Consider the following 17,195-nt stretch of genomic DNA (forward strand, 5'->3'; position numbering starts at 1 on the left):
TATGATAATGTTTGCAATTGATGTTCTTGAATTTGTTCAAAGTGTAGATTATTATCAAAATGTTGCAAATGCTTATAGAATTTTGTTGACTATGTCTGTTACGGTAGCATCGGCTGCAAGGAGTTTTTCAAAATTAAAATTATAAAAACATATATGAGATCGTTAACATCTCAAGAAAGATTAAATGGATTGGTAATTTTATGTATTGAGAAAGACATCTCGAAAAATCTTGAAACCGGTAATATTATAAAAGATTTTGCACATAGAAATGCTAGAAGAAGTCACTGTAGATAAATTGTATATTATCATAAATTTATTTGGGATCTCATTTTATTATTTCATCCAAGGCCTCCTGAGTCGAAGGACCGGGGCTGGTGCTAGTTTCAAACTAACGTGGTGTTGGTCTTTAATGACTAGCACCAGCGTTGGTGCTGGTTTCAAACCAGCGTGCTAGTCTTTAAAGACTAGTAACAATGTTATACTAGTTTTTAAAGATTGGTACTAACGTGGTACAGGCTTATGCTGGTTTTATACTAGTGTTGGTGTTGATTTTTAAAAATCAACACCAACGGTGGTACTAATTTGTAGAAATCAATACCAAGGTGGTACTGGTTTGCATGTCGAAGAGAGAAAAGCATTGTATGTCGATGAGAGAGGGAAATTAAAAAAAAAATTTGATAGTGTCAGATCATCTACGTATGTTGTTGTCTATCATTATACAGGATAAATTATGCAGGGTATCATTCTTTAACCTATCCACCGCCCATGTAGACCTGTCGTGCGGATTTGTGTTATCTATTTTTTAAACTTACGAGTATATCATTTAGGGTTTTATCTTTAGAATTTAAAAATTGTGTTATAGTATTAAACATAAAGAAAAAGTCAATTGAATATATATATATACACACGCCCATTTTCTCATCCAAAATATATAATTTAGGATAAAAGATTTACTTTATTAAATTTAGATATTTATTTTTATCAACTTCTCTATTTTTTTCTCTTATCTCTATAATGTTTAGAGGATGGAAAAGAAGAACTATTCATAAAAACAAAATTTAAGGAATGAATAAGATAACTGATATAAAAAAATTTTAATTACACTATCTAAAATTTAAAATAAAATTTTTAGATATGATAATTGATATGAATACTCTTATAAATATTTTTAGCTTAACCTTTATTTAGATAATTTATATTTATTCATTAATAAAATAATATATAATATTTCAATAACTATCAAACTTAATCAATGAAAGAAAATATTTAATTTTAAGGCACAAATTTACTCAACGAACGTTTGGACATTGGGAGTATAATTTTGACTGCTTTCTTCGTACAAAATATTTTTAAAAAAGATCAAAAACGAATACCACAGTCTTTTTGAAAATAAAATAAAATAGAAGGCTTTAATGGTAAACGTCTAATACAGCACAAAGTCAAAAGCACAAAGCTGTAAAGCTGTAAATATTCAAGCACTTTGCTTCTGCTTCACTCTATTTTCCTATTCAATATATAACGATTTTGATTAAGTTTAATAATTTACTTTTTTATGACATTATAATAAAAATATTCTTTGAGATGGAAAATGTGATTGGGCTTGAAAGAAAAGAAATTTAAAACCATGACGTCGGCTCCATATATTTTGAAAAGAGATAAATGATAATTCAAAATAATATTTATGAATTTCAATAATCAAATTATGCATAGTGAACTCTGTCTACGTACCAACTTGCTACCCATAGCAAAAAGAAAAAAAAAAAAAATATTTGGGCACTCAATTAATTTTTTATCCATTAATAAATCAAAAATGTTAAAATTTAGAAAATTAGCAAAATAACTTTGGCGAGCACCAACGAAGCCAACATTTGCATATTAATTAGTTGCCTCATCCCCTAAAATCGAAAATTAAATTAAATTATATTAAAATTTATAATTATCAATAAAATAATAATGTGAAAAATTAGAATTTTTCCGTACCGTTGCTGCAGAGATGGTGTAGAAGCTAGTGGAGGCATCTAGGGCCGGCGCCGGAGCCGATTTCGCCGTTCCATCGGCGGAGGAGGCGGATGAGTTCGCCGGAGAAGAGAGATCGTAGGCAGGCGTGCCGTCGGGCTTGAAGAGGCCGTAGTGCCTCTCGGTGGAAGGGCCGGGCTTGAGGTTCTCGTTGAAGAGAGCGAAGACATAGACCTGGAGCGGCGCCGCGGGGCACGACGGGGTGCCCTTCCCCGCCGCCACCATCCGCATCAGGTTCCCGTTGTACCGCCTCGCGTTCTCTGTCGTCGCCCCGGCCTCGTTCGAGTCCCCGGCGCTCGGCCACCCGGTCTCGGACACCACCACCTCGACTCCCTTGCTCACCCCGGCCGCCGCAATCGCCGCACGCACCGCGTCCACCTGCGCGTGGAGCATGTTCTGGTACCGGAGCCCAGAGCCGGGGTCCACCACGCCGGCGTTGGGCTCGAATAGGGCGTAGTTTAGGTCGATCCTTTTGGGATCGGCCTTGTAGGCGAAGTAGGGATAGGCATTGATGAGGAAGGGCGACCCGGTCCGGGCGAAGAAGGCCAGGAGGGGCGACACGAATGGGAGGAGCTCGCGGCGGAACGCGGCGGCGGAGGGAGGGTAGGAGACGGCTAGGACGGCGAGGGAGTGGGCGGTGGTGACGGCGATCTGGTGGTCCAGGCCGAGCGCGGCTAGGGCGGAGTGGAGGGATTGCATCGCGGGGAGGAGGGAACGGATGAGGGAGGAATCGTTGCCGGAGAGCACCTCGTTGCCGACGGTGACGGCGGCGATTCTAGTAGCGGGGAGGTAGGGTTGGAGGGTGGACTTTACCCAGGAGAGGGCGGCGGAGGGGGCGGCGAGGCGGGGGAGGCAACGGTCCGGGAGACCGACGATGAGCTCGACGCCGGTGCCGGCGAAGGCGCGGAGGACGGCAGGGTTGGCATCGTAGATCTTGACGCGGTTCACGCCGAGAGAACCGAGGAGTGGGAGGACGTCAGACGGCGACGGTAGATTATCGGCGACTTGGCCGTAATTTATGCCGATGCCGTAGGGAGGCGATGAGATATTGGTGTGCGGCGCCGCCGAGGAGAAGGGAAAGGCCGTAACGAGGAGGAGGAGGAGGAGTAGCGTCGGAATCGCCGACATTATAACAGAGAATGGTGCGGCGGTAGACGGCGTTAGGCGATCGCTTAATTGCTGCTGTCGCGTTGAGAAAGAAAGAGAGTGGGTTGCTTTTATTTTGCAGCCTTTGTTCTCGTAACTCGTTCGTTTCTTTACAGCTTAAAAAAGGATTACGGAGTAAAGCGCAAATATATATCTCACCCTACTTGCGTGCTGGGCACCATATCTATTTTTTTATTATTATATATTTTTTTCATTTTTTTTAAAAAATTTTAAATTAAAAAATTAATTAAAATATTTTTTTAAAAAAAATATTTTTAAAGTTCAGCTTGCTAATTAAATTATAATATTCAAGCTAATTTTTTTTTTTTTTTAAGATTATAGTGTTTAGTTAAAAGAAAATAAAAATAAAATAAATTTAAGTATTCACATAATATTGTAATGTGTTTAAGGGATATATTAATATTTAGGATTTATATAAGGAAATGTTGATTTTTAAAAAATTTAAAATTAAAAAAAAAATGAAAAAAAAAAAAGAAACGCAACTGATATGTTGTGTGCGCACAGTCGCGTACTATGCAGTGCGCAGCATATCAAAAATGTATATATATAATACCCTGTACAACTATTGACGATAGTATACGTGAATATTTATTTATTTTTGTATTCTCCTCTCTTAACTAAATGTAATATTTTTCTCTTTCCTACGTGTAAATCTCTCTTAAGCATGCCAAATGATGGTGGTCTTTAAAAACAGCACCAACACTAATTTAAAACCAGCACCAGCCAGTACCATGTCAAATGATGGTGGTCTTTAAAGACCAGCACCAACACTGATTTAAAACTAACACCAGTCAATACCATGTCAAATGATGGTGGTCTTTAAAAACTAACACCAACACTGATTTAAAATCAATACCAGTTAGTACCATATTGACAAAGATAGTTTCAAAGGAGCACCAAATAGCATCATGTTAGTACTGGTCTTTCAAGACTAGCACCAACGTTTGTGCTGGTCTTGAAAGTCCAACACCAACGTTGGTGCTGGTCTTGAACGTTGATGCTAGTTTTGAAAGACTAACACCAAAACCCTTGGTGTTAGTCTTGAAAGATCAACACCAACATTGGTGCTGGTCTTACAAGACCAACACCCTTGGTGCTAGTCTTCATCTTGGTGCTGGTCTTCAAGACCAACACCAAGGGCTTTGGTGTTGGTCTTTCAAGACCAGCAACTTTCAAGACTAGTATCAACGTTCAAGATCAGCACCGATGTTGGTATTAGTTTTGAAAGATCAGCTTTGGTACTAGTCTTGAAAAATCAATACTAACATGGTGATTATTTGAAACCAGTATTAGTCCTAGTCTTTAAAGATCAGCGCCAATATGGTACTGACTGGTGTAGCTTTCAAACTAACGTTGGTGTTGGTCTTTAAAGATCAACACTAACATGGTCCTAACTAGTGTTGGTTTCAAATCAGTGTTGGTGCTGGTCTTTAAAGATCATTACCACTTTACATACAGGAAAGAGAAAAACGTTACATACAAATGAGAGAAGAGAATAAAAAAAATAAGTATTTGTCACATCAGATCATTCACGTATGTTGTCATCCACAATTATACAATATTACAAGATAAGTTATATAGGATATTATTTTTGTGCATATATATATATATATATATATATATATATATATATATATATATATATATATATATAACTCCTTTAGCTTAAAATTATACCCTAAATTTTAAGCCCTAAATCCTAAATTTTAAACTTTTTTTATTAAAAAAAATACTAAGTAATCATGGGGTGGGGTGCTCACGGATTGGTGTGAGGATAACATTTCACTATATGCCTTTTATTATTCTATATACCTACCTATTCGTGAGTGAGCACCTAGTATTAATTATAGGGTCAAGAGTTTAGTATTTAGCTAGGTTAAATTATGTTTGATATGTCATGGACTTTAAGCCGCACATGCCATGTATATTTTTAAAATATTGATTTGTTTTTTATATACATAAAATTATAACTTAATCCTTAAATGCTAAAGACAAACTCTAAATGATATATCCGTAAGTTGAATTTTTTTTTAAAAAAAAAAACACTAATTCACAGTAGCGGCCGAAGTCCGCAGGGTAAATTTACCATATATATTAATTAGCTTATTATTTTATCTTTAAATTTTTAACATAAATATTTATAATCGGGTAAAAAACAAAAAACAAGTCTTAAATTTTATAAATCATTAAAAGGATGTTTTTTAAAAAATAAAAAAAATGTGCCTCATCAATAAATTTATTTGAAAATTTTTCTTTATTCTAATGTAACGGTTACAGCGTAACGAATAACGGTTACAACCTATAAAAATTACTCGGTAACGGTTATAAAATAGGTAGGATAGATTTATGGTTCAGTTTGACTGGATACTGTGTGTCAATTTATATAAAAGCATTTACAAGTACGATCGTTTTAGATATATTTTTTCCTTTGGGGCTATTTTACTACGATAGAATATTTAAATTATTATTTAAATATTTGTAGTTCGATGCTTGATTATAATATATTTATAAGATTAAATGGAAAGTGTAATTAAAGGATGTTGAACTTTTTGGGTTTGTCATCGTACGCACTTTATGATTTATCCTGATAATCGGTGGGAAATTTCTATGGAGTCGGAACGGTTATCATAGGAATAATCAATGAGACTAACTGAATTTATCATTTTTTTATTTTAAATATATTTTTCTCCTTATTGTCCCCTCGGGGGCAGTGTTGTAGTTGAGATAAGGATATTGTCACATGAGATTTGGGGTTGAAATTCGACATGTCTGAGCATGCATTTTCCTATGGATTGGTCACATGTACTAATGACTAGTAACCACTCATGATTTATATCTCCCGTCTTGACTTACGGACGGGTTGGCGGGGGCGAGCGAATCGTCTTTTTTTCAACACGTTAAAAATATATTTTTTTTTACCCAGAACATGCGCAAACAGTAAGTGCATAGTATCTCTGGTGTAATGACCAAGGATCGATTCTCAGAAATTGACGACTTGAGTTTTACCTCATCATCCATCTAATATGTACCTGTATTTACCTTCCTCTATATCCGTAGGACCGATACTAAAAAGTCATTAATATAGCAGATCTACAAATTTTTTTTGTTAAAGATATTTTTTTGGATCACGATCTGATTACTTTTAGATATGGTTGATTTGGATATATAAAAACTTTCCATATGTTATCAAGGTAAATCCAAAAGTACGAGTAAGGGTGCAAGTGAGTCAAGTCGTTCATGCGCCACTCGTGAGTGATCGATCAAAACTCAACTCGAGCTCAAAGTTAATCGAACTCGAGCCAAGTTCGAGTTCGCTTGATTAGACATCGAATCGAACTCGAGCCTAATTATTATTTACTCGGTGACTCATCTAGTTAAACGAACCAATAATAATATATATTTTTATAATATATAATATATAAATTTATTTATTAAAATAATAATAAAAAAAATCGGGCTCGAGCTCAAGTTGAGATAATATAAATTGAGTCTAGCCGAGATCAAACTTAGGTTGACTCGAATTCGAATTGACTGACCCAATGGTCTCAATGAAGATGAATTTTATACGCTCCCTTAATTTTAAATCCTAAGTGCATGATTACTACTGACCTGAATACGTAGATTAAAAGAAAATACCTAGTTAAATTGTCAGAGCAAGTCCTTAAATATTGGACGCGTCATATACCAAATTAAAGAGAATTGAATTTAGAAGTGTAAAAGAATATATAATTAAGTAGAAGAACTATTAATCTATGTCACTATCTATATTATATTTTGCTTAGTATAATGTTAGATGAATACAGATTGTAGATGATTTGAAAATAAAAATATTATACTAATTTTTTAAAAAATATATATTAAACATGGGAAAAGAGCATCACCTTGCAGTTTTATAAATGGAGAACATTTGCGACTCCCGATGACAAATTAAAGCATCTTTTTCCTTAAGAATACTTTTGTTGCTTCTATTTTATCCTCGGAAAAATTGTTCTTGACCAGTAAGTTCTCGATCAATATAATGGAAGGTAAAGTATCCAGTCATGTAGCTTTTCTTCTCTTTTTAACGTTTTCTTTTTCTTTTTATTTTTTTAATTCAAAAGAATAAAGATTTGGCATATGGCACAAGGAACGTTAGAAAATCTGGAAAAGCCTTACCATATTATCACTTCTGGTACGCCAATTGCTTTAGCAAAAAAAGTTGTATTTGAGCCCCGGACTATGGTAGGTGTTCATCTCTCTCAAATGTGTATGGTTTAATTCCCAACTAGGATGCACTGTGATTGCCACTGTCATCCCTTAAGCTATGTTTACTCCGAAACGATTTCTCAAAACGATCTAGTGGTTAGTACATGAAGTATTATCATCATAAAATTTAGGGTTCAAATTTCGATAAAGTCGAAATAAATATCTTTCTTATGTGCTAGTCACTATTCCAAAGGCTAGTAACCGTCCGTGATTTACCTTCTCCGTGTTAGCTCTGGGAGAGGTTGGTAGGGGGGCACTGGGGACGAGCGTATTCATCTTTTGCCACTATTGTCACCATGTTTACTCCAAAACGTGGCTAGATAAAAGAAAGACATCAACCGTGGGAAATTATTCTTAGGAGAAGGGAAGAGAAAGGCGAAGGAAAATAGATAAAAAAAGAAAGAAAATGGTGAAGAGGTAGGGAAAGAAATCCTTTGATGGCCCATGACCTTTCACTCCGAGCTTGTGCTCATGGTCATGAATGCCGACAGTGTTGTCCTAGATCTGCCCCTTTTCACCACACACACCCTGGCGAGCACACCAAGGTGCCTCTAAAGGGATCCAAGGTGCCTCTAAATGAATAAAGTTTTATCCTCTTTGCAACAGTCTTCTCCGTTTAAGACGCAAGGGCACCTCCATATGCATTGAGAGCGCCTCCACCATAAAGGTGTGAGGGTGCCTCCAATTGCCTTGAGGGCGCCGCCACCAGAAAAGCATGAGGGTGTCTCTAATCCTTTTGGAGGCGCCTCAGATCCCGAAGTCAGCAGGTTCTCTATTACGCCTCTGAATGCCTTCTAGTCAACTTCAGAGTTGACTTTCTTTATGTGAGTGATGCTCCGGTAGTCCAAAATTGAGTTCACTCAAACCCAACTCTGGTCTCCTCCTCAAGCAGACTTGCTACCTGGCTTCTTGTCCCTCGAACGTCGTACACATCCTTCTCATCCATTGGTGTACTCTTCCACAACTTCTCGTCCCTCGGATGTACCGAGCTCGTCGATTCACTTTCTCATGTCATCTGTCTGACTAGCCGTATCTTCCACTCGACTTCTTGTATTCCTAAGTTCTTGCACACTTAGACACAAGACATCAAACACAAATAGGATATAACTTAACTTGGTTGATCATATCAAAATCAAGGTAAGATACTTTCAATCTCCCTTTTTTTTTATGTGCATCAATCCAAATTAAGTTAGGATAATAACAAATAATAAATTATGAAAAAGTAATATATTACAATTAAGTATAAGTAAAAATATTACAATTAAGTATAAGTAAAATATTGTAATTAATTAACTCCCCCTTCTTAACCTCTAAGTTTCTCTCCCCTTTTAATCACAAGAAAAAAATAGGCATAAATAGAGAAAAATCTAATAATTTTTCTAAGGGTTATTAAAACAATGATCAAGGTAAAAAAAAATTAAAAAATTATTTTTCAAATATCTGAATTTCTAAACATTAAAAACCAGATTTGTAACAAAATAAATTAAAAATTATTTTAAAGTGTCAAAAATTCTTGAATTTTTTTTTCAAATATAAGCACAATACTTTGAGAACATAATAAAAATTTCAGGTATAGAACATTTTGTATTTTAACTTTAAAAAATATTTTAAACAGATAAGGTCACTTTCAAAATTAAATATTTAAAAATAGTGTTTAAATCTTAAAAATCTGACTATTTTTTTATATATTCAAAATATAACGAAATTAGCTGAAAAATCAGGTTTTTAAAAAAATCTACCTCCAAAAAATTTTAAACTTTAAATTATATTTTTCGATCAAAAATTTTTAAAAAAAATTATATAATCATCAAAAAAAAAATACTGAAAATTTTTATACTAATATATTGTTAATTTGTGAAACACAGGGGAAAATTTTAAGAAAAAAAATATAAAGATGTCTTAACGGATATAACTTGATTAATATAGAAATATATATTTTTAGAAAATAAATATTAAAAAATTTATTTTGACCTCTAAAAATTTTCTTAATTTTTTTGAGTGTGTAAAATAAAATATTTATCTGTAGAAAAATTAGATTTTTTAAAATAAGTTTTTCTAGAATTTTTAATATTCAAAATTAGTTTTTTAGTAATTTATTTATGAAAAATCATTTATCAATTAAAAAATTCTGAAAATATTTATGTTAATAAAAAACCTATGGTTTTATTACCGTAATAACTTTGAGAATAAAACTAGAAAAATAAGTTTGTACAAAAAAAAATAACATATTAATTAAGTCAAACAAAAACTCTAATCTAGTAAATTTATTATTAATTTGAAAGAGAGCTAGATTAGACATATTTTTGGAACCCAGTATATATTTCTACTGGATTAATTAGAAATTTTCTTAAAATTATATTTCTTGGTACTTTTATGATTTGACCCCTATGATTTCATAAATACTAATTAAGTTTACCATGATTTCTAAGATTTGAATTTTGAAAAGAACTTGATTTTAAGCATGCATCATTTTTTCAGTAACTCTATTGTTATTTTACTTTTTTTTGTTTTTATTTTTGACTTTATCATATTCTTCTAGTGAACATGCCTTAGCTGAAATTGTTTTCAAATTGGCATTTTCTTTTTTCAAATTTATATTCTTAGATTTAAGTTTACATAACGATTTAGATATTGATTTTATACTAGAATATAACTGATCAGGAGGTAGAAGGCATACCTCATTTACCATATCTGATCTAAAGTCGAATTCTTCTTCTTCACTGTTGTTTTCTTCAGATGTAGCTCCCCTTTCATTGATGCTCTCCTCTTGGTGACTTGCCATTAGAGCTAGTCTGAAATACTCCTCCAGTTCAGACTTTGATGACTAATCTCACGTTGCCTTCAAATTCTTGTATTTCGATTTGCTCGGCCCTTTATTTTTTTCCTTCTGTTTCAACTTTGGACAATCATCCTTAATGTGCCCTTCTTCATCACAGTTGTAATATTTAATCTTTCTTTTACCTCATGGATTTTTCTTGGCCTGTAACTTATTAAATTTTTTATATCTAAAAAACTTCTTGAATTTCCTTATCATATATGCTTTTGATCTAAATCGAGGGATGTGTCAGAATTTAGTTCATCCTTCTTGGCTTGCAAAGTTAGGTTATGACTTGGCTCCTTTCTTTATCCTATATACTGAGACTTGTATAATTTAAAAGTAGAAAATAGACTTTCTAGAGTACTTACCTCGAGGTCCTTTGATATATAGTAAGACTTTACTATAAACACTCATTCTAGTGTTCTTGGAAATACATTTAAGGCACACCTTTGTGAGTCCTAATTAATTACTATTTCGCTGAGGTTCATTAATACGGTAATGAGCTCATTGATTCTTGCATGTAGGTGGGCTACCGTCTCTTCCTTTTCCATCTGAAGGTTGCTAAGTTGATTCCGGAGCTGGTCCCGTCTTGTGAGTTTAGATTCTGATGTGCCTTCGTGCAGTTCCAAGAACTTCTTCCAAAGTTCTTTTACTGAGCCATAGATTCTGATTAGGTCGACTTCTTAGGATGGAAGAACGCTCAGCAAATGGAACTCTGCTTTGTCGTTCACCATGAAGTCAACTTATTCCTTTTTGGTCCATAGATACTCCTTCTCTACTATGTGTTGGTCTTTGATACTACAAAATTGTATTTAATTATTAACAGAATTTCAAAGTCTGTTTTGAAAAATACCTCCATTTACTTTTTCACATCGCAAAATCTCCCTCAAACTTTAGTAGATGAATGCTTGAACCAGCCATCATCTTATTACTTTAGTCAACAGTTAATTCTTCTGAAACGATTGGGCTCTAATACCAATTGCAGGTCCGCGTAGGCCGGCTAGAGAGGGATGAATAGCCTTGAAAAATAAGTTACCAAATCTCTTGCTTTTGCTTAAGAAGGATAGTTAAATTAAGTAAGAACAAATAATTAACCTAAAATGCAATAACAGAAATAAGGTAAGAGGACAGAAAGATTTACTTGGTTACAACCTAGGTGGTTGTTAATCTAAGATAATTGAAAGCACCACTAAGAAAATTCTCAGTCATGCAGGCGAAGTAGTCTCTTACGTGCTTTGTATTTGGACTAAGGGGAGATAGAGGAGACAGAGGTGAATAGCTCGCTCGCATCGTTGATGATGATTTACAGCGGATATCCTGAACCGAAGACTCACCAATCCTAACACAAGGATTTACTTGGTATCCACCTTCTTGAGATGACTAATCTAAGGATTCGACCTTCTCTCACACATATACTATAAAAGAGCTCCTTCTTGGAAACAATCCAGAGGTAGATAAGTCTCGTACAAACTCACACATGAAAAAATACAAGAAGAAGAGAATGAAAAGCTAATACAAATGAAATCTTACAAGATTACAACAATGAAACCCTATCTTGCTCTCTTCTTGTTTGGAAACACCTCTTGAGAAACTTAGAAGTGCAGCAACACTTCACTCTAAGTCCCCAAGAACTGACATTGAAGAGTAGTGTGTTGTTGAGAAGTTGTGTGTGAGAGTTGTCATTTTGACAAATAGATTAAAGTTAGATGTGTTGTTGATTTAACCTTATTATCGAGTGTGCAGGGTTGACTAATTCTTGCATGTAGTTGAGTTGCTATTTTTCCATCCTACATTTTAATATTAGATAAGCTATTTAAAATCAAATCTTTCTTGGCTACCTTTGCATCGGTTGTGTCATCGTGCAGCTCGATCAGCTTGTCCCAAAGTTTCTTTACGTTATTGAATTTTCTGACCCCGTTGAGTTCTTCTCTCATCAATCTGCATTGAAGAGTGTTTACTGCCTTATTGTCAAATTATGATTTTTTTCTTCATTTCTGTGTTCCAGTTCTCCGGGTTAAGAGATATTTTAGTTGCTTCATCGATGGGCTCCTTGTACCCTTGCAGAATAGAGAACCATTGGTCGATGTCAATTTTCATATAGAACTCCATTCTCTTCTTCTAGTAGGAGAAGTTGTCTCCATTGTATAGCAGTGGATGAGTGGTTCTATAGCCCTTGCTTTGTGCCATTAAAAAGGATTCTTGCACAAATAGAAAAATTAGAAATAAGTACCAAGACTTGGTCTTGAATTAGTAGTGTGGGAGAATAAAGAAAATAAAGCTCGAGTGGTATTGCACCAATTTTGAGCAAAAAACAAAGCGAAAGAAAATTTATCTAAAAGATAATCGTGAGAGGGGTGGTACGTGATCGAAGCGTACGTGAGAGGGGTGGTGAATCACGTGTATTTTAAAAATAGAGTCCTTTTTCTTAAAACTTAATAAAAAGTATAGCAAAAAAATAAATAAAAGCAAAAACACAAGACTCGATCGGTTACTTGGTTTAAAGCCTTCGACGACTCCTACTCCAAGATCCATGATCCATAGAACTATATGGCGGTAATCTACTATAGGCCTCTTCTGGAATCGCTAGAAGAGGGAATCGAATACAAGTACGAAGAAGCAGGAAAATGTAATAGTCTACACTTTCCTTTTGCAAGAATGAAAAATGTAGAGTAATATTAAATCATTACCAACACTTTTGGAGTGTAGAGTATGACTGGTCTTGTGTGTCAGTGTCGGTCTACAGGCCACGATCGGAATCCTCGGAGTCATAGCACAACAACAGAGCATAGTCAAAGCAGCGAAGGGGTGGTTGAAGCTCGTATGCAACTTCTATATAGTGTGATATTCGAACAAGACATATATAGGCTGTAGAAGGCACCTTCAGCCTCCTACGAGGTACCTCCACAAGCAATATTTATCCCCTTATCTTCGATGATGATAAACCCCACAACCTTAAGTTTTTATCCTCTGGAGGACGCCTTCAAAGCTCTCCAAGGCACCTCCAGGGCCAAAGTCAAAGCACCTCCAAAAGCATCTGAGACACCTCTATACCCTCCCACGCGGAGTCTTCGATCAAGCATCTGAGGCACTTCCACTCGCACAAGAGGTACCTCAAGTATTGTTAACCCGAGACTTTTTTATCCATTTTTGTTCCTTTCGTTCTGTAAAATGTGTTAGTCCAAAAATAAAGTATACCCTACAAAATGAAGTTAGCACAATAATAAAATAAGCAATATTAGTTAGACCATGTTTGTCCAAGACCATGATCTAGTCAAAGTCTCAATTTAGGGATCTAAAATGGATCTAAACTGGACCTGCGTCTAAAGTCCCTAATTGGGACTTGTCCTTACTGAAATACTCTCCTCCAATGACTTACCTTACTTACCATGCAGAATCGCTTGACTCCCTTATGATCCACCAGGTCTTCTCGGCTGTCGTCAGGTCCATAGACCCAACTAGAATTCGGATAGCTATCAGGTCCCACAAACCCAATCGAACTTCCCTCCAAATATCAGGTCACTTCTTAACCTATCTGGACTTCTACACCATCTATCAGGTCCTCCATACCTAGCTGAATTTCAGCCTAGTGTCAGACTAGTTAAATCCTGTACACTCAGTAGATGAGTTAGATCACAACACATCTGACTTTAATCTATTTTTTCATTCATCAAAACTTAGGTTTGATCATTGGTGCCAACTTCATCAACACAATCAACCTACCGCCTGTGCCACCATCCCCAATAGCACATCACCGGTCACTATTCTATACTCCTTTTGAGGAGATGAGCTGAGAAGAAAGGCCCCAAGTATCATTTTCTGGAGATGCACTCGTCCAGGATTTTCTCAAAGGGAAAGCCTCGATGGGCGGTAGCTCTCCTGGACAGATCAGCATGCCCTTCTTGCAAAAGATAATAGAGGATAATCATCCAAATCACTTTTGGCCCCTGACGATAAGAGAATATGGAGGGGCAACTGACCCAGAAGACCACCTCCTTAAGTTAAAAAATGCCGCTATCCTCCACTAATATACAGATGGTGTAAAGTGTTGAGTGTTCATTACAACACTCTCATTTCAGCACAAAGATGGTTTAATCATCTCCCGGGCGAATCCATATGCTACTTCAAGGATTTCCTCAAGGTTTTCTTTTATCACTTTACCAGCAACCGATGTTACCACAAAATTACCCTGAGCCTCTTCACTCAAGTTGGGGCCCAAGAAAATGCTCAGGCCTACATCAAAAAATTCAACCAGGTGATCATGGATATCCCTTCAGCCACCCCTAAGATTCTAGTGAGTGCCTTTCCTCAAGGTCTCGTAAATAGTGAGTTTTTTTGCTCCCTGTTCAAGAAGCCCCCAAAGGATTTTGACCGCCTACTTGGCCATGTGACCAAGTAAATTAATGTAGAAGAAGCTCAATCCACTCAAAAGAAGGAAGTCCCCATCCCCACTCCGGCTTTTGCTTCCGAGACTCGAGCACCAAGCTCCCCTCCCTCTTCCTCACAAGGGTCCCCTAGCAAGGCTCCAGCCGCAACAGTGAGAACCACGACCACAAGTTGTCCAACATGTGAAAGTCGAGCGGAGAAGATTCCCTGAGCTCCCTAGATGGGTTCCAACAAAATTATGTGCATATCATCGATCGGAAACACACGACACTCAAAATTGTTATCATTATAATCTGGAGAAGCACCAGGGAACTAACCAAGGGTTCCTCCATCATTTGTCATCTCCGAACCGTCTACGTTACTAGTGGTCGAATGACCCACCCTGGAGAGATTACTAGGGCTCTGTGCAGCACCAAAGAACTCCCTAGAAGAAAGACAACCAAGCAAAGGCCCTGTCTTGAATGCAGCTAGAGCATCCCCTGCATGGTAGGAGGAAAATCGCAATAACACGACTCGGGGAGGATATTGGGATGATCGTTGGAGGCTCGACCGATGGAGACTCCAATTGAAATAACAGAAAGTCACACGCTTATCGACTGGAGATCCACGCAGTTAGCTGCAACCAAGAGCGGACATAAGAACCCAAGATTAGTTTCGGGTCCAAGAATTTAGAGAGAGTAGAAGTGCCCCATGAGGATGCTTTAATAATCAAGACTATTATAGCCAATTATAATATATATTGTACTTTTATTGACATAGGTAGCTCAGTCAACATCATCTTTAAGGAGGCATTTGAGCAGCTGCTAATTGATAAGAGTGAGCTCTATCCCATGAGGACGCTGCTATATGACTTCACGTGCAACGAAGTTCAGCCGCTCGATTAGATTAAGTTAACCATATCCTTAGGGGAGGAGCCCCTAATAAGGACTCGCCGCCCGACTTTTATTGTGGTCGATGCACCCACAGCATACAATGTCATTTTAGGTTGGCCGACCCTAAATAAATTTTGGGCAATTGTTTCAAGTTTTTGTTAGAAGATAAAATTCCCCATGGATGATTAGGTGGGGGGAGTTAGAGAAAATCAACTAGTAGCACACAGGTGTTACATTGATATTCTCAGGACTGAAGCCAGCGCTACTCAAAAAAGCCAACAGCTAGAAGTTAATACCATTCTAGAGGTACCCCGACTCTGATCCATGAAGAGAAAGAAGAAGTGCAAATTCGGCCCGGCTGACCAGATGCTACTACTCAAATAGTAGTCGACCTATCCACGGAGCTTAAAATAGAGCTTGTTGTGTGTTTAATACACAATAGTGATGTCTTCACTTGGGAGCTTAAGGAAATCATGGGTATATCATCAACGGTTATGGAACATGTGCTTCATGTCCAACCAGATGCCCGGCCGGTTAAACAAAGGAAGTGGGATTTTGGTGCCGAACAAAATAAGATAATCTGGGCGGAGGTAGATAAGCTATTGGAGATTGGCTACATCTGTGAAGTACAGTTCCCGAGATGGCTTGCCAATATAGTCTTGGTATTTAAGCCAAGAAACAAGTGGTGAATTTTTATTGATTTCTAGAATTTAAATAAAGTTTGCCCTAAAGATTATTATTCATTGTCGTGCATCAACTAGGTTGTGGATTCCACCTCTGGTTGTGAACTAATATGCATGTTGGATGTCTATCAAGGCTATCATCAGGTCATGATAGCCAAAGACAATCAAGAAAATGTTAGCTTTATCACCACTAAAGGCTATCATCTTAGGGCTCATTCCTTCTATGGGGTTGAGGTTCGCTCAACCTCAAATAGACTTCATTTGTATCAACAAAAGTATGTCATGTTAGTACCCCCAAGGTAATTTTGATATGATCAACCAAGTCAGGTTAGGTCTTATTGGTTTTTAACCCTGTGTCTAAGTGTGCAGGAACTTAGGAGCATAGGAAGTCAAGCAAAAGATGCAGCTAGCGAGAAGGACTGCACGGGAGAGTCGACGGGCTCGGTGCGTCCGAGGGACGAGATGCTACAGAAGAGTATGTGGGCGGACGAGAAGGGAGTGTGCGGTGTTTTCGAGGGATGAGAAGTCGGAGTGAAAAATTGCTCGAGGAGATGAGCAAAAGATGCAGCTAGCGAGAATAAGGACATGGGAAAGAGTCGACGGGCTCATTGCGTCTGAGGGATAAGGCGTTGTGGAAGAGTACGCCAGCGGACGAGAAGGAAACACGCAGCGATTCCGAGAGATGAGAAGTCAAAGCGAAAGTTTGCTCGAGAAGGCCGGAAGTTAGGTTCAGGTGAGCCCTATTCTGGATGGCCAAAATCACCCAAACAAGCAAAACCGGAGGCGGAGTGGAAGATCTGGACGCAAGCGAGCGGAACTGGAGCAAGAACCCATACCAAACAAGTTAACACAAGATTAACTTTGTCTGAGCGCCTAGACTAAGTCCAAGCGCCCGGACGATCCAGGTGTCCAGACTATGGAGTTTATCCGAATTATGATAATTATGATCCGTTACGATGGGGATAAAGTTTTATCCCCTTAGAGGTGCCTGGAATCCTTCCAAGAACTCCG

General features: G+C 37.1%; 1 protein-coding gene across 1 annotated transcript; it reads right to left on the minus strand.

Moving 5' to 3' along the window:
* Nucleotides 1-1,678: 1,678 nt before the first annotated feature.
* On the minus strand, nt 1,679-3,249 carry LOC122034684 (glucan endo-1,3-beta-glucosidase 11-like). The gene is made up of 2 exons (XM_042594015.1): nt 1,981-3,249; nt 1,679-1,895 (listed from the first exon to the last, which is right to left on the minus strand). Exons 1-2 carry the CDS (start codon nt 3,142-3,144, stop codon nt 1,821-1,823), a joined length of 1,239 nt encoding a protein of 412 aa, XP_042449949.1. The 5' UTR covers nt 3,145-3,249; the 3' UTR covers nt 1,679-1,820.
* Nucleotides 3,250-17,195: the final 13,946 nt, after the last annotated feature.

Source organism: Zingiber officinale, chromosome 11B (genome assembly GCF_018446385.1).
Source record: "Zingiber officinale cultivar Zhangliang chromosome 11B, Zo_v1.1, whole genome shotgun sequence".
In the NCBI taxonomy this organism is placed as follows: Eukaryota; Viridiplantae; Streptophyta; class Magnoliopsida; order Zingiberales; family Zingiberaceae; genus Zingiber; species Zingiber officinale.

Bases quoted from the DNA above. Each gene is read 5' to 3' on its own strand.
- LOC122034684 (XM_042594015.1), bottom strand. From the start codon at position 3,144: ATGTCGGCGATTCCGACGCTACTCCTCCTCCTCCTCCTCGTTACGGCC. The intron at 1,896-1,980 runs GTACGGAAAAAT...TTTCGATTTTAG, and splicing joins ACACCATCTCTGCAGCAACG to GGGATGAGGCAACTAATTAA.